This window comes from Amblyomma maculatum, chromosome 4 (genome assembly GCF_055883805.1).
Source record: "Amblyomma maculatum isolate TAMU_Amacu chromosome 4, ASM5588380v1, whole genome shotgun sequence".
In the NCBI taxonomy this organism is placed as follows: domain Eukaryota; kingdom Metazoa; phylum Arthropoda; class Arachnida; order Ixodida; family Ixodidae; genus Amblyomma; species Amblyomma maculatum.
In genome coordinates this window covers 18,496,269-18,519,576 of record NC_139347.1, presented here as the reverse complement: position 1 = coordinate 18,519,576, position 23,308 = coordinate 18,496,269, and the positions used below count along the sequence as shown (strand labels likewise).

Here is a 23,308-nt window from a genome sequence, read left to right as displayed (position 1 = left end):
ACTACGTATTCGCATTGTATATCATCACTGGATCATTCCACTAGTAACGTCACATGTCACGTGAGCGCTGTGCGGTGTTTGATTTTCCCCCAAGAGGTGGCGTAGCAGTGCCGACATGAAGCACAATTTTCGCGACACGCACTGTACGTCGCCGGACAACGCCGGGTTTTCCAATGAACGAGAACGCTAAAATCATCGCTTTAAAATTCGTTTGAAATGTGTATGAAAAAGTTCGCTTAGTCAGCAGCAGGGAGGCGAACGAGTGCACTTACGGCAATTTGAGAGCGTGCCACTTGTTCGGGGACATTTACCTTCCTTAGGTGCATACGTTTCGCTCAAATGAACAAGCGTCTCTTGTGACTAGAGTATAAAGCCTGGTCTACAATCAGGACAGTAATCACGCTAAAGTTAAGTTCCGGCACTGTTAAAGCACCCGAAAACAAAAAATAGCGCAGAATCAATCAGCACTCAAGTGACACAAGGCCGCCAATTGCATGAACAGCATCTATCATTTGCAAAATATTTATGGGATACTTAAGCCCTGCCTCTAAACAAGTACAGGCATCAATTTTCTTCTACTACATTTCTGCTTTAGAATTATGCGCGAGGCAGTAATAAACACGCATTCGCGTATATGCCCTCTATATAATTTATAAATGCATTTCTTTTGCCACACAAAGAAATATAATAGCTCTTTGTCCAGCCGCCGTAAGAGTCTCGAGTTTTTTTGTACGCGTCACGTGATCTCTAACTAGCTTGTGGCATCAGGACCTTCATTCGGCAACCACTAACCGAAACTGTGTGGCGGAAGAAATACAAATTATTTATTGAGCATAGCCGAATTTAACGCTGCTATACATGCTTGCTAATGTTTCCCGCATAGATCTAAAACAAAACAAAAAAAAAGAAAACGTATGCTAAATGAAAAATCTGATGTCTCGAGCCCTTCAAGGGTCTACCTGGGTGTACGACGCGACCGCGCTAATGGCTCCATTTGCGGATCCTCGCTTAATTATTAGTTCCTTAATTTGCACTTCGCTCATCTCGCACGTGTTCATTATAGCGTATACAGTCGTGAAAGACCACACAGCACAGACAGAGACCCTTTAACCAAACCGTACAAACGTGTGTGCGGAGCCTAGGCGTGGCTGATCCCGGACCCAAGGACACTGTACCAAGGTTTTCGATTCGATTCCCATCTTACAGAAGCTACACAAATTAAAATTTCCCGCCAATTCTGCAATGCCATGTGATCTGGTGACGCCATGTAACCCACCCACCAGCTTTGTACCCGGCTAGCCACGATCTAACCCGGCCATGGAACGTGCAAACTACACCTGTCAGCGTCATGCTCGTGATGTTTCGGCCACAACGCCGACGTCGTATTTTCTGGGTAATGATCGCGGCACGTTAATTAACGCTACGCGTTAAAGGATGTCACGCGGTTGGAAAATCAATGTTCCCGACCGCTGTTTTTCGACAGCTGATCTAGCGGACAAAACTAAATCATACTTGACAGTACAGAGGCTCATCAAATACCTTTTTTTTTTTTTTTATTTGAGAAGATAAACGTACGTACGTAATGTTTTAAGCACACTGTATTGACATAGAGATGGAAGACAAATACCGAGCAGCAGAAAAATGCGCTATATAAACTTTGCCGACCGGTTTCTATCTGTGTTATTACCACAAACCTATGTGCTCGTGCCGACAGCCAATTCTGTCTTTCAGGAGCTACGGGTCAACGCACGGAAACAGGTGCCACGTGCCGGCCTCGATGCGCTGTTCACCCCATTCTGCAGCTGTGCTCATGTCCGACATACGTCGACTCTTCAAAAGGTGAATGGTTTTATCGCGACCAAAGAACAGGCCCCAGTGGTTTCGCGGGAGTGAATGTGCCTCGTGTATTTGAATCTTTTGCGCTGCTGTGATTAAGTACGTAGGACAAGTTATAAACATCCCACCCCCAAAAATACAGGAGGGAATCTACTCTGCGTGTCACAGTTCGCTATTGTGTTCCTGCACGCGAATTGTTCCATCTTGGAGTCGCTCGGCCCTCAATCTCTCGACAATGAGGACCAGTCTTCGAGCTACGGGAAGAGCTGTCTGCTGTTGAAACAATATAACTCTATGCAAGGAATCTGCGCTATAACAACACCACTCCGCCAACGTGCAGTGTAACAACCGACATCGCGCCCGCCACAATGGCGAGCCAACGGCCGAGCTGTATCAGCAGCAGGTGCCCATTGTGTTCAGTACACGCGCACGCGCTCCGCGAAGGCCCCCGCTTGCTTAGCACTTTGGTCTACCCGGCGGAAACAATGAGCGCCAAGTGGCGCCGACTACAAAATGGCATCCATTATTCATGTCACGCATTACGTACTCGACGAGTCTTTTTCGAGGACGAAGACGCGTGATGGTCCTGCGAGGATGGGCGCGCTGCCGATAGCTCCGCTGTTCGGTGCGCTTCGTCCTTTTATTAAGTTACTTGAGCAGTGCACCTACAGTCATTATATATATATATATATATATATATATATATATATATATATATATATATATATATATATATATATATATATATATATATATATATATATATATATATATATATATATCGCAAGTTCTTCTGCTTTCCCGCGTGCATTCTGGTTCCATGGTTCATTCCAAAAAAAGTGGTCAGACGGGGATATGAATTGAATAGAACTAGTTAACGCAAAAGATGGACTGGCTGTTAGCAGTGGCTAATGTAAACATTGCAATAATTCTAGATGTACTGCGTGTGTAATAAGTTCGCACACACCGACTAAACCTATAGCTATAGTTAGTATTATCGTACATGATTTTGATGAATACAACGTCTAGCTTGTCTCAGTGCGGTGTTCAAACATTGGGACTCTCCGAGGAAGAAGCGAAACTGAAGAAGCGAAACCGAAGAAGCGCTCCATGTCGGTCACGCCCACGCGTATTTTGTACACACTTCGCGTACGCATCTGAGTGGGCGTGCCTTCCCAATCACATCTTAAACTTTTTTTTTTTTTTTTTGCGACTTCTCTAGTTGTGCGTAGGTGTGGCAAGACTGGGTGCGGTCGCATGTTTGTAAACACATGAGCAGATTTCTTTTGAGACACGACTTCCTTTCAAACGTTCGCACGTATATGCGAACACGTATACGTCTCTGGCGCCGAATCAAAGAGCGAAACATACATGCCCGTGCGCAAAACGATATGCATCGCTCCTTTTGGAAGCCTATGTTTCTCGGCCCGCGCTGTTCAAGACGTCGCATCTCTCATGCACGACAGACTCGTGTGCAGCGTCACTGATATGTTCTGCCCCAGCGGTCGCGAAACTCACACGCCACTTCCTTGATCGCGATGCAGACCGCAGAAAACAGTAAACTAAACAAACTCATCAGAGGGTCGCCTACCTTGTCAATACTGAGTCCGAAGTACGCGGCGACGGGTGCGAATGCCCGACATCCAACGTAAAAGTCCGACTCCGACTTGAGATCCATCGCCACGGGTCCGCAGCCGGCGTTCTGGGCGCATGGAGGGTTCAAAAATAGCCTCTGCAGAACTCCTCAGCTTGCGCTGCCGTGCGCGTTGACGACACCGCTACGATGATCCGCCGCCTCGGGCGGCAACACATGGTCGCGGCTCCGCGCACAGCCGCCGATGTTGACAGCGGCCGAGTCGAGCTAGCGCACCGCGCGTCACGATCACAGCCAGACACAGGGGCGGGCCGCGCTGGTCGGCGCGATGTGGTCTTCTTGCCGGCGCGCCCGCGTCGACGTTCCTTGTGCTGCCCCGTCACCTCCTGCTTCCGGCGGCCGGGCCCAGCGTCGGCGGCGGCCGGATCGTGCGCAACGGTGCTTCACGGCGTCCTTTTGCGACGCGCTTTGGCGTCGCCATTCTTGACCGTCTTGACTTGAATCTCGCCTAGCGCGCATTGAGCGCTCTCATGCGCGCTATAGCAGTTTCGGTTTCGTTATTTTGCAAACATGCTGAGAAGTTCAATATTGCATTTTTACTACAATACTCGTTAAAAAGTTTTTGTGCATTTATTAGGTTTATAACAACTATGTTTGCCTAACGTGTTGCGCACTGCAGTAAAATTAAGGAGCGACCACTTAGCGCCACGGCGTCCCGATCGATGTAATGATCACGTTGCAAAATGGCCGCTTCCATGAACAAGTACACTTTACCTCTGTCGTTGTAGGAAGACTTTGCTCACAAGCGTGCTTTGCGTTCTATTAGTCGTTTGGTTACTGCCTCTTTTGTTCCTTTTGTTCATAGTATACACCGCTCGTCGGAAAATATAATCCGAAGTGTTTCATGTGACAGTTTTTTTGCTATCAGCAGCCGTGCGCGTATATCTCGGCGGTTGTGGTCAAAACGTTGCCGCAGAGCATTTATATATATTCATTTTTGTTTTGTAACACTGAGCACAGTGGAAATGGTAATCCTGCGTTATCTGTGAAGCTTGTTCTACATGCTGTCGCATTTTGTCAGTGATAATGGCGAAGCTTTACTGAAGGTTCACTTTCAACCTGCTTTGTGTCAACTATGGGAAATGCTTGTTTGTTCATTTCTTTTCTACGGACATTATTTTCAGGTAGACCTCTAGAAGGAGCTTTGAAAAATGGGTTCGCATCTCGCCTTTGTTCGCTGAGGTTCTAAGGACCATATCCAAACAACTTTCTGCGCTGCAGACTGCCGTTTGCCCGTTTTGGTGTGCTCAGTCTTGTTTGTCGGTTTGCTTGATCGCTGGCTGTTTATTATCTTGGTTATGCATTTTGTCGCTCTGTAGTAGTACAGTGTTAAAACGTTTTTTTCTTGGGATCATAGGCAATAGGTGAAATTAACCACGCCCCTGCCTCTGATATGTGGCGGAAAGTCATTGAACTTTGGGGAAATTACGTTTTATATTTGGCTGACTTTTCTTTTTTTTTTTTTAGGTATAATTTTAGAAAATAATGTACTGATGTTGCTTTTGGGAAGGGGAGGGGGGGGGGAGGTAAAAAGTAACTTAGACTCATTTTCGGCATTTTTATCAGCGGGAACTAGTTTACGAGCAGTTAGCGCTCAAGTAGTGGTACTTGGAGCTGTGTTGTCGACAAGTTTTGTCGTTGCTAAGAAAGTAATAAAGTTGAACGAGGTAGACGATGCACAAAACCTTAAGTGGAAGTGTTCTTTTCATGCAGTGATAAAATAACCGCTGAACTGTCCATGTATTCCATGCAGAGTTTTGTGTCAATAACAAACCTAACCGACTAACTGCCGGGGTTGATTGAACAAACAGTGCTAAGTTAGCAGCTGGTGAGACGGCGATGCTTCTTGGTCTGCGAAGGAGCATAAGTAATGAAGCAAGCAATACTTAAAATTGCATAGCTTATCCAAGAATACAGACCTTTCTTAGTTAAAACAGGTATTGAAAACTGAATGTTTCTTACTTTTTTATATCTTTATTTGTTTCAAAGGGGAAGTCTAATCCTGCCACAGTGTATGCTAGGCAAAAGATCCCAGTAAAAAAAAAAAAAATCTGGCACTTTCAAATGCACAGTTGAAACCAATTGTAACCCAATTGGTTCTAATTGGTTTTCATTTTATTTGAATTGTTTATTGAATAATTTTGTTTTTCTTTGTTTACTGGAAAGGAAGTTGATGAAGGGTATGTTGGCTGAATTGGAAATCACGTAGGAAGTTCTCTGAAGTACTCTGAACAGAATGCAATATTGCGCCTGGTGCAACGGTCATTGTTCTAGTACTACGCGGGCCCTCTAGGTACCTTAGGTGCCAAGTGGGTGGCATTAAAGGCAAGAAAGTGAACCCAGAACATTCTGGAACGTATGCACAACAAATGCCAGCTGTACATGCATGGTGTGTGAATTTGAGATATCTGCCTTGCATAGTGAACAAGCCTGGTAGAATGAACAGTGAAAAGTTAATGCTAATAATCATGAATATGCTGTGCTGTTATTTAAGAAAATACTGGCTCTTCCACCTTGTCATTTACAACTCAGAATGTTTCAAACATGCAAAGAAATACCTGACCATTTATCCAAGGCATCTTCAAGAAATTTGAAATTGTGGGTTTTGAATGACAAGATCGTTCTGTGCTGCTTTTGCATGCTTTACAACATTGTAAAGCCTTGGGGACTGTGAATTATAGCTTTCCGTGTAGAGGTAATGAGAATTGAGGTCTTATTCATAATTGTTTTCTTGTCAGTAAATGGATAAATTTGTAGCATGCTCAGAGCTTTAGGGCATTCAGTTGCTTTTTTGCACGATCAGGAGCTTGTGTGTATTGTACATCGAAATGGCTGCACATATCTGTGGTCTATTCATTTATGAAAAATGCCTGATGTGTATGTATATTAGCTGTTCCAGATTTTTTTCAGGCTGTGAAGTTGGTTCTATGGGTTGAAACCTTTTGGCAGGCTAGTTGGTTGGGCATCATGTATCAAGTAATGCAAACAGAGACAAACACAGCTATGTTTTGAAACTCCGATAATTGCAGCTTTTTGGACAGAGCAGCACTTAGTTTTTGTGTGAAATCACAATTCAGCTAGCACCTTAAAAAACTTGTTCCTTTTCGCAACATTTAAAGAATAGCTTTCAGCACTGTTAATGTATGTTTTTCGATGCCATGCTTTGTACAGTACTTGTAAAGCCCAAGTGATTTTCTGTGTTATATTTCATTTTCTCTGCATCAAATAGTTGGAGTGCGCATTGTTTTTTCTTAATTAGCTGTAATTTTATTGTGGTTTAGAATAGAATGTACTATTTTGGTTTTTCAATGTTGTCATAATTTGTTTTATGTAACCATTGTTTGATTTATTTCATATACACCATATACATATATGGTCAGTCTGAAATGAGTTGCAGTTTAACAGAACAGCTTTATTAGTAACATACTGCTAAAGTAGCGCAGTGTTGTCGACCGCGGTCATATGGTCTTTCTGCTATTTGAAAGCTGAATTTGGGTATTGCGCTTCAGTATCATATTACAGAGCTGCTATTGTGTTCTGCGTCAGCTGATGCTGTAGTCTGCTCAAGGATGTGTGAGCTTTTGCACCTGAGCGTAAGAAGGAGGGATGCACTGCTATCATTTGTAGCATTACTTCATACTTGCGTGTTTCGTAGCTGATGCAGCTTTTTGCTTTGTAGAAAAGTCATGCATAAAGAGCAAGACATGCTCTTTTTTTTTTTCCAGCAGCGGGCCGTCCTGGCCGCCCAGCAGCAGTCAAGTATAGCTCGTCACTGCAAGGGAGCCTCTACCACTGTCGTTATTGCGACTATGCGGCTTGCAAACGTTCGCACCTGGTACCGCACGAGCGTGTGCATTTGGGCGAGCGGCCTTTCCAGTGCCAGTTCTGCCCCAAGAGCTTCTCATACAAGTGCAACCTCAACTCGCATACCCGGGTCCACACAGGCGAGCGGCCATTCCGCTGCCCCATCTGCTTCATGACATTTGTTCAATCCACTCACCTAAGACGTCACACGCAGAGACGCCACCGTGATGCCTCTGTGAACTAAACTCTAGTGTGTTAAGTTTTTGGTTGCATATTCTCTGCTTTGGAACGGTGCACGAGACACTTGTATCTGCAAAATTCTACTGATTCCAAGTAAATTTCTAATTCATTTTCTTTTTTCATGCTATTTTGGTGCTTCAAACACCCAAAAGGTGGCAGCAACGTCAACTTGCACACTCAGGTCATGTGAGGCATAAAAAAATTAGTAAAGTTTTGATGTAGTTACGACTGAAATTTAATGGCATAGCTCTTAAAAAAGGAATGTTCATGTACCTGATAGCTGAGAAAGGGCCAAAAGGGCATTGAAGTATATTACATTAAGGACATGGCTGTTCCTCTGTTGCAAAGGCTTTCCTTCTCCTGAGGACAAAGGTCTGTGTATTACATTAAGGACATGGCTGTTCCCTTGTTACAAAAGCTTTACTTCTGAAGACAAGGTCTGGTGCAGGCATGTGCAGTGCCTGCAGTGCTCATCTAGTCTGAAGCCATTGTGCTGCGAATGTAAATGCTGCAGCTTCAAGGTGCCCATCAATTCAGACTTGTGGCAAAATTGCATGGATGTCACTGGCTTGAGAATGCATTTGCAGTGTGCTGTTCAGGTTATCCACGGAATTTCGCACTCATGTACAAAAATAGGGGGAAGGGGGCGTTATCCACGAATTTTTGCACTCATGTACAAAAATGGGGAAGGGGGTGTTATCCACAGATTTTTGCACTCGTGTACAAAACTGGGGGGGGGAAAGGAAGCAGTGGGGCAGCATTTAAACTCCATCCTTAAGGGTATGATGTAACAGTGCTACTGTTCGCCGACTCCTCTTGCAGACCCTCGTTCATGTGCATGTGCTTTGCAACTCACCTAATCACTGGTTTCTTATTTTATACATTTATTATTTCACACATATTCAATGGCATGCTGTCACAAGTTGCAACATTGTGTGAAACACTGCCTAAAGCTGCAGTGCAAGTCCACCTGTGTGCATTGCCTTGTGCTTCATGCCCTTCCACTTAGGTAAGCTGGCTTGACACTGACAGCCCACATGGAATGTCTTTGCTAGCAGATCACCCCATGAGCATTTCACATTTTTGCTTGCAATAAGCGCTTCACATTAGCTAGGCTTAGAAGGTGAAACACAAAATACTTTTCTTTTATATTTCAATACGTGTTTTACTGATGATCAAGAAACAATATGCACGTGGAGAAGCCAAGGCAGATCGCTATACTCGTGCGTGGGCGATCAACGATAATGATTGGGCACGGCTGACCCTTTGTCTTCAAAGTCTTTCTTACAGTGTGCGCTGGATATGGTGCAAAACAGGAACGAGTCAAGAGCTTATATTCTAAACAGTATGAGGAAGACCTAGCTATGTTAGTGGGGACAGTAGTCTCGCAGTCATTTACAGATCAGGGACATTCCATTGGATACACTAGATAGCCTCCACTTTCATGCAGCACTTGAAAAAGCTTCTGTGGTGGCTCTGTCATATTTTCTATTCCTTGCTTTGCACCCCTGATGTGTTAACTGCTATTTTCAGTGTAAGCAACGGTTTCCATGCTGTTTGTGTTTTCTTACCTTGGCACAAAATCGCATGCTTATGTTTTGCACTGTAAGCTGTGAAGCTGTGTACTAACTGCTGATGTGCATGACATGTTACAACTTTCCAAGTGCCTGTATTTTTAAATCACGACACTCGTGAAGCAGATGCAGGCTGTCTGCTTAGTAGTGCATTTGTTGTGCTGCTGAAATTCCTTTTCTTTGTTTTTTTTTTCTTCCAAACTTGAAGGTCATCTTCCTGTTGCTCTTCTATTGCTATGTATTCGCAGAGGTATGCTAGAATCAATTTTAGGGGCAGGGTTTGATCCGCTTCTGACTACCATGTCTTCATTAGGAAAGACAAAACCTTCAGTTATGTCTGTAGTTGTGATTGATTGAAAACGAGTGGTCTTACGTCTTATAATGTTTATGTCAACACGCTTACGCACAAAATTATTGGTCACTTCAAGCATCGTCAGTACACTTGGGTTGCTTGGTACTACGTCGCCCTCTCAGATATAGAAATTTTAAATTTTAACAAGCATCTATGAGTCACTTTAAAGGTTACTTGAGCAAATCTGCATTGTCATGACATGGTACAGAAAGAGAACTGCCAATTCCTACGTTGTTCTTCGTTTCTTTGCATTACTGATGAAGTGGCGTTTTTTTGTTTGTTCACCATTGCAGAAAACGTACCAACATGTCTGTTGGCAACAGATGCTGCTGTGTCTTCTTGCCGTGCCTAAGCATGCCAGGGCAGTCAGTCTGCACGTTTCAAGTGAATGAAATTAAAAGCTGCACATTTTACTTTTTGTCATTTCCATTCCTGTTTGCTCATTGCCACTTTGGACTTAGCTGGCAGCTTAAGTGAAAGCTGTATCAGCATTTGGTTTTGCATACTGTCAAGTTCATTTTTTAAACAGCGCTAGGGATGATTATATCATTGTTTGATCTCAAGTTGACCCAGCATTTAGCTTCAAACAGGCCAGTAGGTTGTTCATTTACTGCAAAGCTAAATGTGGCAGCAATAACGAAATTGAGGTTGATTAAAATTAATGCACTGTTCAGGTGACTGCACCAAAGTGGAGTATATTTGCAATAAGGGTACTAAGAACAAATTAATATTAAGGGGATTGAATGAGATGGTGATTGAGCACCTGAACTGCACACAAACTTTGATATCATTTGGTTGTTTTGTCGGCACTTTTCGTAATTCAGATCTGCAACAGCTATAAAGTTTGATGCAAAGCATTATTGCCATGCAAATTTAAGCACTCCTGGATTCCAGCTGGCCTTGTTTCTAATGTTAGGTTTTTCTTTAAAAAGTAAGATAATGATTGCTAAAAGTAAGATAATGATTGCTGCTTTAAAAAATTTGAGTCCGAGCATTCTTCATCTTGACTTCCAGAATTTGGAAAGGAATGTGTTTTGTGAGTTCTGTGTATTGAAGACTTAATGTGAAGTGGCATAATAGTATCTACTAGTCTGTCCTGAACAAATTTGCTTCAACAAGTTCACTGAAGCTGAACTGTCCGTTGATACATAAAAGGGCTTTGCATACAAATTATTTATAGACAGATGAAATATTTAGGCAAGTAGAAAAGCTGGGGCATCCTTGGAGCACATTTTGCTTTCTGTGTGTTCAAGCATGGATGACAATCTAATGCTCAGTTGTTCATTAGGGCCGTCATACCTAAAACTCGTACCGCTTAGGGTAACAAACTGGATTCCAAGGGAAGGAAAGCGTAGCAGGGGGCGGCAGAAAGTTAGGTGGGTGGATGAGATTAAGAAGTTCGCAGGGGTCAAGTGGATGCAGCTAGCACAGAACCGGGTTAACTGGAGAAATATGGGAGAGGCCTTTGCCCTGCAGTGGGTATAGTCAGGCTGATGATGATGATGATGACCTAGAGCACAAGTTTTCACTTGGTATCTGAAAGCCCATTTTGTGCGTAAACTGCTGAAAGGGACTCTGTGGTAATTTAGCAGAATTTTCAAATGATTGGCTCGCGAGAGATCAGTACCAGAATAGTAGATTATGTGAGCTTGTCAAGCTTGAGCAGCAGACAAATGTAATGTGGTTACATCATGGAAATCTTTTACTGAAACCTTTGGTAAGACACCTTAGCTGTTGCATAATAATGGTGCTAACACTTCCTGCATCTCTAAGGGTCACACATGAAGTAAACAAGCTGTCCACACTCTACTAGCAACATAATTATGGTGCAATGCATTGTCAAGAAATACTGCACGCAGAGTTGATGCCAATAAAGTAGCAATAGGCATTGCACATTGTTGAGGCTGTGAGAGGTACAAAAGATTTCCTGTCGCAGAACCTATCAACATCCTACAGCCGCTAAGAAATGGTGTCAGTTGTAGATATATAACTGGAGAAGGCTTAATAGGCAATGTTGGCTGCCATATTCTTTATTTCATAAGCAGTTACAGTCTTTGTCAAGAGTATTGCATGTACCTCGTTAAAGGCCCTCATCAAGAGGGCCTTTAAAGTATTTGAATAATTTGAATAAATTTTTACATCATGGTCGGGTCTTTGGAACAGGGCCCCACTTGTGTCCTGCTACAGTTTACTGTGTGCTGTATGGGCTACGTACATGCAAGAATATGTTCGTGAATAAGAGACTCGGAACCTAACTTGAATGTATTCGAGCATACATAGTATGCCATAACACTCTTCCAATTCTAAAATGATGGAAAAGAAGACTAAATGATGTGGACAATTTTGACGTGCACTTACCTTATCTCGTCTATTCCTTTTCCTTGCTATCCAGTAATCAATGCATGGAAGAACTTTCCAACGTTTCAGGACCTTGGCAAGAGCAGCAGCAGCAGGAGGTGTGTGGGATGTGGTACAGCTGCCAGTTGTGTAGCTACACAAGCAAGCACAAGAGCCACATGCAGAACCACCATCGTGTTCACACCAAGGAGCGGCCGTTTGCGTGTTGTCACTGCGGCAGGGCATTCAGTGACCGCTGCAACCAGCGACGCCACGAGCGCAGCCACACGGGGGCATGCTACTCGTGCACGCTTTGCCCACGGTCTTTTGCACGCAAGAAGAATCTTTTGGACCACCTCAAAGCACATGAGAGGATGGCTGAAAAGGATGCTGAAATTGTTGCCCGGGCAGCACTGCTACAGCAACGCTAAAAATATTGGTGTTGCTGCCTCACACTCACTTTGTACATGTTCCGAGGAAACAGTAAATGTCAGAAATCACAAAAAAACAAGCAGCTGTAGTAAAAGTAAAGCATTGTCCGCACATTGCACTGAGTGCTCCATAAATTCTGTTAAGGTGCAACAGTGCCCGAATCCCGATACATACGTTTGAAAGCGGTGTTGTGTGCTCAAGAGTTGGCATAGATTCCAACTTTCTAACTTGAAATAAAGTAGAGGACAGTCATCTTGCTCTCAGAAACATCCAATTTGTGAGAAAAAGAAACTACCCTTGAATGCGAGTGTTATGTTTGTGTGGCAGTGGTTAGAGCAGATGCTCGCTTGACCAGCTTAGTTTAGGCTGTCTGTCTCAGTTTGTTCTGACAAAAATGCAGTCCCAGTGTATGTGTACATGAGCTGCACCAATACCTATACAACGAGTTGTGAACATGATACTGGCTGTATGAATGTGTGGTGCCATCTGTTATAAAAGCAACAAGTCAATAATACTTTCATTTTACCACCTAAAGACAACTTTCGCAAAACTGCATGTTGTAGATACAAAGACTATTTTTCAATAAATATATGCATTTCGGCAAAAAGGAAATCCAGCAATGCAGAAGAACAATAGGTGAAACAAGTCGTCCGAGTTCCTAATGAAGCAGAGGTGTCGCTTCCTGAGCACTGCATATCCAGATGCATTTGAATCCATTCAATCGCATTTTGCCAATACAAGTGCAAGCGGTGCATGGAAAGCCAGCACGGAGCTCTGGCTCCCATAGGGCACCTATACGCTAACTTGACGGTGCACATGGCAGTATGACTAATAAAGCAGTTCGAGATTGCAGCTGTGAATGTTTTAAGTGCATTAAGCAAGAAGAAAGGTGAATATGACGAACGGTTACGGCAAATAGCGAATGCTTTCAAGTGCTGTACCACTGCAGTATTGATACTATTGCGGAAGAGGAGAACTAGGTGGCTCACGAGTAGCAAATGTTGTGGTGAAAGTAGGAACAGCAGTGCAACTTTGAAACAACTTATCAATACAAAAAATATTCACTAGAAAAGCAAAATGCAAGGCGAACTAACATCGGAGTTCTACAATGTGATTAAAGGTACAATTATAATCTTGGCTTATTCCAAGGGAAGCGCTTTTCAGTGTATGTAACGAGAAAACATTGCTGACAAAAGCATTACAGCGTGGTCAGCACCTGCTGTCGCTGCATGCTACACGGGCAGATGACAGCATTAACATGCAAGTTTAATGCCTCGATGCATGGGCTGTGAAGGTTTCCACAGCGAAAAGCTTTGAATTAATTTGTACTACTTCATGTTTCTTAATTTGTGCAGACATGGCACAAAACAAAGGCAATTTTGCATTTCATCTCAGTCTAAGTAGGCCCACTACTGTTGGGACTCGATCTTGCTATCTTGGAATCAGCAGCCAAATGCCAAAGTTACAGAAGCAGGTAAACAAACAAAATACTATATATTCTTACCCATAATTACATATTACAAATTACTGGTACTGCACCAATGAAGTAATCATCTACTAATGGAGAGAATTTCAGAAGCACCCAAAACTGTGGGAGACCAGGCATACTCGCACAGTTATTGTGTCAGCAAAAAAATGCATAAGAAGCTGGTGGCGCCAACTGCCTCAAAGCTCAGCGGCTGAGTATATGCTTTCGTGCAAATGACAGCAAATAACAGCTTTGAGCCACGGTTTCTAGTTAGGACTATGTGCCTACAGCAGGCCTACAGCAGACAAATGACTAATTTGCTCTAAATAGCCCCAGAACCTTGGCCTATTTTAACTTGAATACATTAAAAAGGCTTAAAAGCCCTTTCAACCAATGACATCCCTATGACCTGTTGGAATCTGCCACTTTAAGAAAGCCTGCACACCGAAAAAAAAAAAAAAAAAAAAAAAAAACTAAACCTTGCTGGAAATTGCATAACGAGGCAAAAATGCAAATTACACAACATTGGCATCAGTTCATTATAACAATGCACCTAGCAGACGATATATAACTTTTTATTTGTCCTCCGCACAGCACGTCTTTCCTTCTCCTTCCTTTTTTTCTGCTCAATGTGAGAGAAGGAAGAACATAGAGGTGAGCACAAGTGACACAGTCACATTCCGACTAAGCTCTAGACAGTCTGTGGTGCTAGGTATTATTCACACCTTGTGAGGATAGAATGAAAGACATACGCTGGCCACTGACAATGCAGAAAGTGCCCTATCAGTTCCCAAAGTAACACTGCATCAACGTATCGTCTCGTGTGACTGCCAAGTTCATGAAGCTATGAGAGGGAACCGGACAGGTCACAGAATGGCACATTTTTTTTTTGTTCGGTATCTATTTTTCTCTTGGTTTGACATGTGGCTTTATCACAAAGGCATGCTGAACAAGAGAGGATGCACTAACTAGCCAAGAACTAAGCCATCCGTGCAAGCCACGTGACATCATTGCCAACAACGCAAGCCACAGTAGACACAATGCTGGAATAAGAACCACAGAAACAGTGACATCAGCATAAGGCTTCGCTGAATACACAAGGGTCAGTATGATCACGAACAAATTTCATGCACTGCTGCACAAAAGCCAGATACAGATATTTCAAACAATTTGCGCTCAGTAACATGTACAGGGTTTTTGGTGCACTCATTGATGCCTCGTGCACCGCTTGCTAAACATCTTGTCAGAAGTGAATGAAAACAGCTTGGCAATTTGGCAGAAACTTGTGTTGGCCAAAATTAAACTATGCTCCAAATGCCACAAAAATATTGAATAAGCCATCGTTAGTGCCTTCAAACAGGGAACAGTTTCCAAATGATCTGCATGCCATTTCTCTATGAACAGCAGCTTTGGACTTCAATGAAAGTGCAGCATTTTATAGTACGCTAATGCTCAAAAGCACAAAGCGGGTTCCCAATGCAGATTTTATTAACGAAGAAATGAGTGTTACCTAACACATGAGGCCATTTTGCACAAAAACACAGCTGCCCCAATAAGCAAGTCAAGAGCCTTGCATCACTCACGATTTGCACAAGTTCTTGCTGTTAAAATTACACAGCCCAGAAAAGTTAGGTTGAACAGCTCCAATGTGCATGCTTTCTACATGTCAGACGAGGAGAATTTTGCATTTTCTGTCTAGCATGAATGCCCACGTAAGATATTGCACCAACATAATGGAGCTTTATAATGCAATGGACTCGATGACTAGTAGTCATGATTACTCACATATTTTGCTTTAAAAAAAATACCATGGCTAGTATTAGCAGCGGAATGTTGCCACTTCTGCATTCTCCTTTCTCAAAGGAACTTATCCACACAATATTTTTATGCTGCTGCAATCAGTTCTAGCTTTTGTCATCGCACACAGCAGCAGCACATCTCACATCAAGGCAGCCCACACTGTCATTTCAGGGCACCTGCTCGTGCAAAAGAAGAAAACAAAGCAGACGTTTGCACTATCAGACATATATCAGCTGAAAAGTATAAACAGTAACGAGAACAAATAAAACAAATCTGTAAAAAAAAATGACATTACTATACTGCTGCACCTCCTCCTGAAGAGCATTCTTTTCTTCTCCTTTTGCTCTTGTCACGTTTCCCAATTGAAGGAGCTCACTTCCCTTCAGCGGCTTTGTATAAGCCTAAGCTGTGTGCACACAAACACAAGTGCCACTCTGCACACCTACAACTCTATGTGCCTGCCATATTAGAAAAAAAAGAAAAGAACAGTCACAGTTCCTGTCAGCAGCCACAAGCACTGTCTTCTGGGTTGAGTTGAGCAGTTTGTTCAACAAAGTGCTTCGGTTCGTTGATCTGGAGTTTAAACGGTGTCCACCGGCAGCGCTGTCTTTGGTTAGGAAATGACAAGTGCCACAAAAGTCGCCCAAGCACGGAGCTCAGCGGCGGCTCTGCGGGGATCCATTTGCCAATCTCAGCTTCCGCCTCTTCACAGTGTGGTCGTTTGATGACAAGGCTGGTTTCAAGACGGCGTCGCCCGCTTCAGGTGCAGCAGCCGCCTTGCAACTGTCACCATCACCAGGTTGCGTCCATGCATTGGCCATCGCAACTTCCTCACCGTCATGGTACTGGCCAAACAAAGAAGTTCAACCTTAAGCACAAGCAGTTGCACAAACCAAACATAAAAGCACCTCAAGATAGTGTCAGAGCACAGCTCTTAAGCGCCCATTCCTTGAATATGCACCACAGTCGTTAGCGGCATGTTTGGTTTGTTGGTGTAGTCAGCATAACACACCATCTGCCAGCCATGCCAGGTAGCAGCAGAATTAAATGCCACCTGTCACAGTAGGTAGCAGAGTAGAAACATGGGCATCCTCTTTCCACAATTATGGCTCACATGGTTTATCCATGGCTTACCTATACGTCCCAAAGGAACTCAGGCTATGAGGACTCTGAGAATTTTGACCACCCGAGTTAGCGTGCACTGACATCGCACAGCACATGGTCACCTTGCTTTTCATCTCCATCAAAAAGCGGTTGCCACGGCAGGGATTTGGATCTGATTCACATCTTTGGGCTCGGCCAGCTGAGTGCCCTCACCACTAAGCCACTGCAGTGAGGCCTTCCCGTGGGGGAGGGTGGGGCGGACAGAGCATGTTAGAGACAATGGGTGGCTTAGTGGCTTGGGCTGTGTAGCAAGAGTGGAGGAATGCACAACAAAATGGCGTCGCAGTGGGTACAGCCTGGAAGGAGGCTACCATGAAATGTGGGTATGATGAGGGCTGAAGATTGCGCAACTTGAGGGTGGATCTATAAGGAGCGAAAGAGAGACTACAATGAAGGTTATAGCGATAGTGCAGAAATGCAGCTCACGGAAGGGTGAGAATAAAAGGGAAGGGGGGCTCAAGAGTGAGAAGGGCAACGGTAGAAAAGGGAAAGGTGGAAGTGCAAGGTGGACAGTGGAGTAGGGTACGGCAATGGCAGTGCGCACTGTGAGGGAAAAATCCCGAACATGCCTCTGGTACGTGGCAGTTGGCAGATCATACGGATTGCCATGGTAGTACATATAGACCTCTGCAACGAGGGCCCCCTGGGCGTCTCCATATTGCTCACTGGACTGTTGTGTGCACCTGATGCCAGTACGGAGGAAACGGCAGCGGAACCGGTTTGCAACAGCCCAGAGAAAAGGTGTTCTGACCTCCTCCTCGTCCGATGCAAAGGTCTATAGATTGCTACCTAGTAAGTAGGCAGCTGCCAAATGGGAAAGTTGGATGGAAATTGAACTCGGGACACTTGGATCTTGGTTCAGACATGCAACCTTTATCCCATGCAGGGATATTATGATGGTCTTGTAAAAAAGGGGCTTTTTATACCGGGTGTCCCAGCTAACTTGGACCAAGATTTTAAAAAATATGGTTAGCCCTAGCACAGTGAAACAAATTTAGAGATGCTCAGAGTCGCCTACGCTAATGTCTAGTAATTATTTTGTTCACTAAATTAATCAGCAAATACTAATTAGGTACTTTTTTTTATTACTGGCTTGAGAGAAACAGTGTCAATGCAGAAGTTCTTCTCGAAAAAATGGCTAGCTACATTGTTTCCATCGAACTAGCGTTCACATAAAGCAATAATTTTACCGACCGAAAACGATGCTTGACGCAATAAAAACATACTTCCCTGAGACAGCAGCGTCACTTTCAGGCCTCGAGATGCGTCCGAGATAACAAAATCTGCCTTTCTGGGCCTTCTCTCTATGATGAAACTGGTAGTGCGCGCTTGGCAAAAGATTTAAAATAACAGCTGGTCACGTGACAGCATTTCTTAAAGGCCTATAAATATAGGGCCGCGTAAGCCGTAGCGTGATGAAAACAACGTAGGTAGCCATTTTTAAAGGAGAGCTACAACTTTTGTATTGACACTTTATATCTGAAGGCATTGAATTAAAATATAGCTAATTAGTCCTAATTAATAATTTTGGTGGACGAAAAAATTACAGGACATTAGCATACGCGACTCTGAATTGGTTTCACTGAGCTGGGGCCCACTGCCATTGCTTAAAGCCTTGGTCCAAGTTAACTGGGATACCCTGTACATACATGCAAAGTGATCTTTCACATAATGCGGTAGATAACTGTTTGCTATGCATGTTTCAGACAAATAATAAGGACACAAACTGAGGGAGCAGTGATTATGGGAGTAGCAAAGTGTATTACCTATCTCAAAGGTAAATCCTTAAAGGGGAACCATAAATTTGAGCAGTTAACATGGCCACATAACGCCATTAAAGACAGAGCTTAAAGAGTGTGCAAATTGTGCGTGGTGAGATATATTTGTGTAGACCAGAGACATGACCACATCGCTTGGGTGCTGCACAGGCGAGGTCAATGATACATGACGGCAGTGGCAGCAGATGTCATATGGCACCTCTCATTAAGAGCTGGGAAAATACAGAGTGCCAGTTGAAGGATGGTTGTGTGGGAAAATATAGAGTAAGCTCTAACTGAACATAGGCAGAAACAAGTCTCTACCAAATCCTTTACTTCAACATATTGCAAACTAATATTAAGTTAAGAGCTGTGCTCAAATTTTGCATTACCGGATGTCATAATCATTGGCAAATATTTTTTACTGTGCAATGAAAAACTCCAGTGGCTGCTCAGGGTGAACAATGCAGAACACATGCTTACAATCACCCAAGTCTGCAGTGAAGACCCTATCATCCACCTGTCCACAGCCCACAAACAAAAGTCGTACTAGTTTTCTTAGACTGGTGCAGAAATATGAGCTGACAGGCATTCGTTGTCTTGTCGCCCTAACAAACTAGTCCCCTCCTAAGAACTACTGCCACATGGCTTCTCTCATTATGATACAACATTGCTTACTGCCTATACAAAGGCCCATTCAAACTATCTTACTGTAAAACAGATTTTTGCCTCATGGCTCACTCATTTGCCTCCAACGGTTACATTTTCTCACAATAACAGCATTCCACCCTGCGACCCGGATGTGCCCTAAACATCATTGCATGTCCAGTTATTGCAGTGGAACTTGGATGTAACAAACCTTCACATAGCGAATTCTTCGATATTAAAAAGTTCCGCAATCCGAAGTGCGTGCATTTGTTCTTCATATAACGAATTTGTTCCAGTAGCTGACCTTGATATAAAAAAATTCGCTAAGCCAACTATATTTTAGCTGGTGCTGCTATAACGTCACACAACCTGATGACCAGTCCATGCACAGCCATGTCACATGCCGGAGGTATGCCCGTGATTTTTTTGCTCACAACGGCGACAATGCCGGATTTTATGAAAGGGGCCTTTAACGATGTGTTAAAATGAACTGCGCAGAGAGGAATGTCTACAATAACAACCAAAGAACACAGCTAAGACAATGCACTGCAGACCAGCTACATTCGCAATACTCCACAGTAAACTCAACAGCAGCCTCTGCGGTTCTTACTTTCTTAGCTTTGTATCTTACACCAGGAAATATAGTAATCTGCATTATTATTTATTTACTTATTTATTTATTGCTATTACTGCACATCTCAAATGCTCCCATAAGGGTATCAGTAGGCAATATGAAATACTAATACAATCATGGCACTTGAGCTAGAGAACAATATATGACATGAAAGTGTCTCAATCAACAGGTAACATTATTTTCAAAAACATGCATATGAAATCATACGTTTTCTTGGATAACACAAATTTTTTGCCACATTCCTGTCAAAGGGGTTTTACTGCATTCGCCTGAAAACTGCAGGTAATGATAGCCAGTATTTATCTTTACAATTTCATTCTAACCAGATAGAACTGTATTGATACATGTAAATGAGCTCTTTGAACTAAAGAAAGAAAGAGTCAAGAAAAATTGTCACATTTGAGCACAGAGGGCTACCACATACATTATAAAGAAAAAATTTGATAAAAACAATGTGGCAAGAGAAAGAAGCTAAACATGAATTCTAAAATAAACACTGAAAGAAGTATGCCAAATCTTCGAAAAATGAAAACCAAAAAGTCGAGCCCGTACATAATCACAAATGCATTTTGACAAACATCGAAAAAAAAAAAAAAAAACTGCTTTGCCAGCATGAACCTGTCTGCACCATCACCAAGAAACCTGTATCAAATCCCTTGCACTTCGATAGTGTGCAGTCTCGCAATCTAGAGGCTGAACCAGCCAACTTGCAGTCCCTAGTATAATGTCAAATGCTTCTGCCGATACCCCTGCAAAACACAGCTTCAAGCATGTCGGCAATGCACGAGTGCATAGATTTCCTCAATTATCTCCCATCTTTCCCATACAAGATTTGATCAGAACTAGACTGACCCCACTCTATTTGAGATAGTTTGCTGCCTATATCAGAAAGTGATGGAGGCTAACTTTGCCGTAAGCACAGTAATGTGACTCGACCACAAGGAACTCAGTGCTAGTAAATTTATTAGAATATGTTAGTATTACCCTTGTCACATTCTTTTACTATGTAAGTACAAATCGCATTGAAAATCCATTCACATATAAGAACACGATACCACTAGAGAAATGTTGAACTTCTTGCGCCTTACCTTTCCTCGATATTTTGCAAACAGAACACATCCGTAGACACAGGCCACACTCATAACGAACTGAAATAAAGCAATAAAATAAACATGACTGTCGGACTTCTCCTTCTGCAGCAAAGAAATGTCAGTAACAGGTCTGCAGCAAAGAAATGTCAGTAACAGGTGCAAACCCCCCCAATAGCCTCTTCATCACTCTACGAGAGAGTTCATACCAAGAATCCAATGCTACTGCTTACTGTTACGTGGTCACGCAAGGCACATTCTCAAAAGCATTTACCAACCCACTTGAATAACAGAAATGACTTCTCTATACAAATATTGGTGTGAAAAAAAAGTTTGGCAGGCTGAAAATTACGAACTAGAAGGCAGTGTCATGACTGTGCATATCATCAGATATGCATAAAAAACACGCTTTCTCACAAATGCACTAACAGTGCCCAAAGCAAAAAGTGGGGGTGGGAGGCAGCACTTTGTTCTTTGTACACAGTCCGTACCATCATGAAAGAATGCCAAGTCCTTCAAAGGTCTCTTCTACTAAACACATGTTTACTTGAGAATCAAAGCTGCTTTGGTTAGAATTTTTCCGACAGTGTGTTAGGACTAACAGTGGCTTCTTTGCTTCGGGCAAATTCAGCACTATTCATATCCATAAACAATGTGGTGTTGTTTTAACCTTATATTGCAAATGCAACAAGTACAATCTGGCAGCACATAAACATAATCACGCAGACAAAACAAATCATACTTTCCTTGTTTCTCATGGTGTCTCCTGTTGCAGAAAAAATAATTGATTGCATGCCCCCCCCTCCCTCTCTCTACCCAATTGCATAATCATCTCAACCCTTCTATGCAGATGTATACAGGCCTACAGAGGGCATACCAAAACAGTGATGCGGCATAATAAGGGACCTCTGCAGGTTTTTTGGATCTATGGTGTGAGAAATAGCACACTGTATATTGTATGCCAGTTTCTCAGTCTCTTTTTCTGTTTCCTTTTTTGCTAAACATCATCACTTTTTTAGAACAAAGCCCCAGCTAGCCCATATATATAAAGCATGGTCTGCACACATTTATAAGAAAAATTACACAATTTCAAGGATACAAAGGGGTATGACCAGGGAGAAAAAGTCTTTTTCTGGATCACACACAGATTAAGAATCCTTTGACCCTTTCTCCATCTACCATGTCTTCTTCCTTTTCCCTTGTCTTTTGGCAGAAACTGCTCGCCTTAACAAGGTGACCGACTTCAATCTCACTCTCGGCATCCTCAAGCAATAACAGTAACTGCCGCAAAGATATGAGTATTTTTTGGACTTTTTTTTTTAAACACTAAGCTCCAGGGCTTTTCTTTTTGACGTGCCTGCTGACTTTCTGTTTCCTGCTGCGTTCTCTCAATCTCGTACAGGCGATTTTTTCTCAACGTGCATAAAGCCATCAATACCACAGCTGCTTTTGGATGAAGATAACATGAAGATGTGCTTTAAGATTTCTAGGCGACCTTCCAGTGCCAACTCACTCACCGTTACCACAAAAATCATCCTCTGGCAAGACATGTATTTGGCTGTACACAGATCTCGCAATTCCATGGCTCGGCTACCCACCCACTTACTCACCTGACTCTGCTTCGGTCATGTGCCAGGTTGTTTCGATCTATTCCTATCCTCTGCCTTCCACTGTTATATGTGAGGGGAATTTTTAGTTTGTAGCTTCAATTTTTAGAGGTAAACCAACATGGTTCTAAGCTTTCAAGGAATTTAAGAAGTGAACCAAAGTTTAAGAAGTTTCAAGGGCCACTGGAACAGTTTCTTGAAAATCAAGGCTATTATTTCAAAAGTCTGTGCAAACTCTGAATAAAAGGTACTGTAATGGACATTTTACATCCAAGAACAAGCACACTGGATTTCATTATTTTGTAGACAGCAGTGGCAAGGGACGCTTGAGAGGGCTCCACTAATCAATGACAGATGGACGTCCAATGGCTACTGCAGTCAGTCCTGTATTATACATATCCCTCCCATCTTTCTCTGAGCACACGTTCCCGCTTAAGTTTCTTGCTACGGTCGACTCCCGTTAATACGAAGTTCACGGGGACCGCAAAAAACTTCGAATTAAACGAACTTACAATTAACCATAAAACACAAAAACAGCATCTTTATTAGTAAAGAAATCGAGATTTTCTCTTAAGAAAAATAGTCGGTCATCTTGCTTTGCTCCTTCTTGTTGAATCGCGCTGCTGAAAGGAAGTTCTGCAGGCTGTAGATGTGGCGGAACGCTTCTTCTGCGTCACCTTCAGCGGCAAAGCGCTCCACGAGAGCAAGGCCCGCAGCTACATCGGCAGCCTTTGGTTGCGGCTTGTCTTCAACGTCGTCGTCGGCGCTGTCCTGGGTAGATTCCTGGGGCCGAATAATCTCTACATTCTCGCTATCCGTCAGCGCACCGCACGTTTCGACCGCCTTGTCTACGGCTACATACTCTTAAAAGTTGATGTCCCCAAGAGCGTCACCAAAATCAGTGCCGTCAAGC

General features: G+C 43.1%; 3 protein-coding genes across 8 annotated transcripts in view; 1 reads left to right on the top strand and 2 right to left on the bottom strand.

The window, feature by feature from the left end:
• The window catches only part of oys (lysophospholipid acyltransferase 6), a 60,647-nt gene extending 56,706 nt beyond the window's left edge, over nt 1-3,941 (bottom strand). The window contains exon 1 of the mRNA XM_084600830.1: nt 3,428-3,941. Within this exon, the coding sequence (XP_084456956.1) occupies nt 3,428-3,514 (87 nt within the window). The 5' untranslated portion in view covers nt 3,515-3,941. The remainder of the gene's footprint in view (nt 1-3,427) is intronic.
• On the top strand, nt 1,643-13,343 carry LOC146190354 (zinc finger protein ZIPIC-like). 5 transcript variants are annotated; one of them, XM_084600837.1, is made up of 4 exons: nt 4,187-4,458; nt 7,216-7,627; nt 9,754-9,844; nt 11,888-13,343. In XM_084600837.1, exons 3-4 carry the CDS (start codon nt 9,784-9,786, stop codon nt 12,226-12,228), a joined length of 402 nt encoding a protein of 133 aa, XP_084456963.1. In that variant the 5' UTR covers nt 4,187-4,458; nt 7,216-7,627; nt 9,754-9,783; the 3' UTR covers nt 12,229-13,343. The 5 variants fall into 5 exon arrangements, 1 of the variants encoding a protein (XP_084456963.1); XR_014706538.1 differs by lacking the exons at nt 4,187-4,458; nt 9,754-9,844; nt 11,888-13,343 and adding an exon at nt 1,643-1,839 and having other exon boundaries at nt 7,216-8,261; XR_014706540.1 differs by lacking the exons at nt 9,754-9,844; nt 11,888-13,343 and having other exon boundaries at nt 4,176-4,214; nt 7,216-8,261.
• Nucleotides 13,344-14,256: 913 nt separating this feature from the next.
• Nucleotides 14,257-23,308, bottom strand: part of Pss (phosphatidylserine synthase 1 homolog l(3)77CDf) — a 33,478-nt gene continuing 24,426 nt past the window's right edge. For both annotated transcript variants that reach the window (XM_084600832.1, XM_084600831.1), the window contains exons 12-13: nt 20,789-20,848; nt 14,257-16,342 (exon numbers count right to left, since the gene is read on the bottom strand). In XM_084600832.1, the coding sequence (XP_084456958.1) occupies nt 16,154-16,342; nt 20,789-20,848 (249 nt within the window). In that variant the 3' untranslated portion in view covers nt 14,257-16,153. The remainder of the gene's footprint in view (nt 16,343-20,788; nt 20,849-23,308) is intronic.

Coding starts and splice junctions, on each gene's coding strand:
- LOC146190354 (XM_084600837.1), top strand. CDS start 9,784: ATGCTGCTGTGTCTTCTTGCCGTGCCTAAGCATGCCAGGGCAGTCAGT. Junction 9,845..11,887: donor AGTCAGTCTGCACGTTTCAA/GTGAATGAAATT, acceptor CCAACGTTTCAG/GACCTTGGCAAGAGCAGCAG.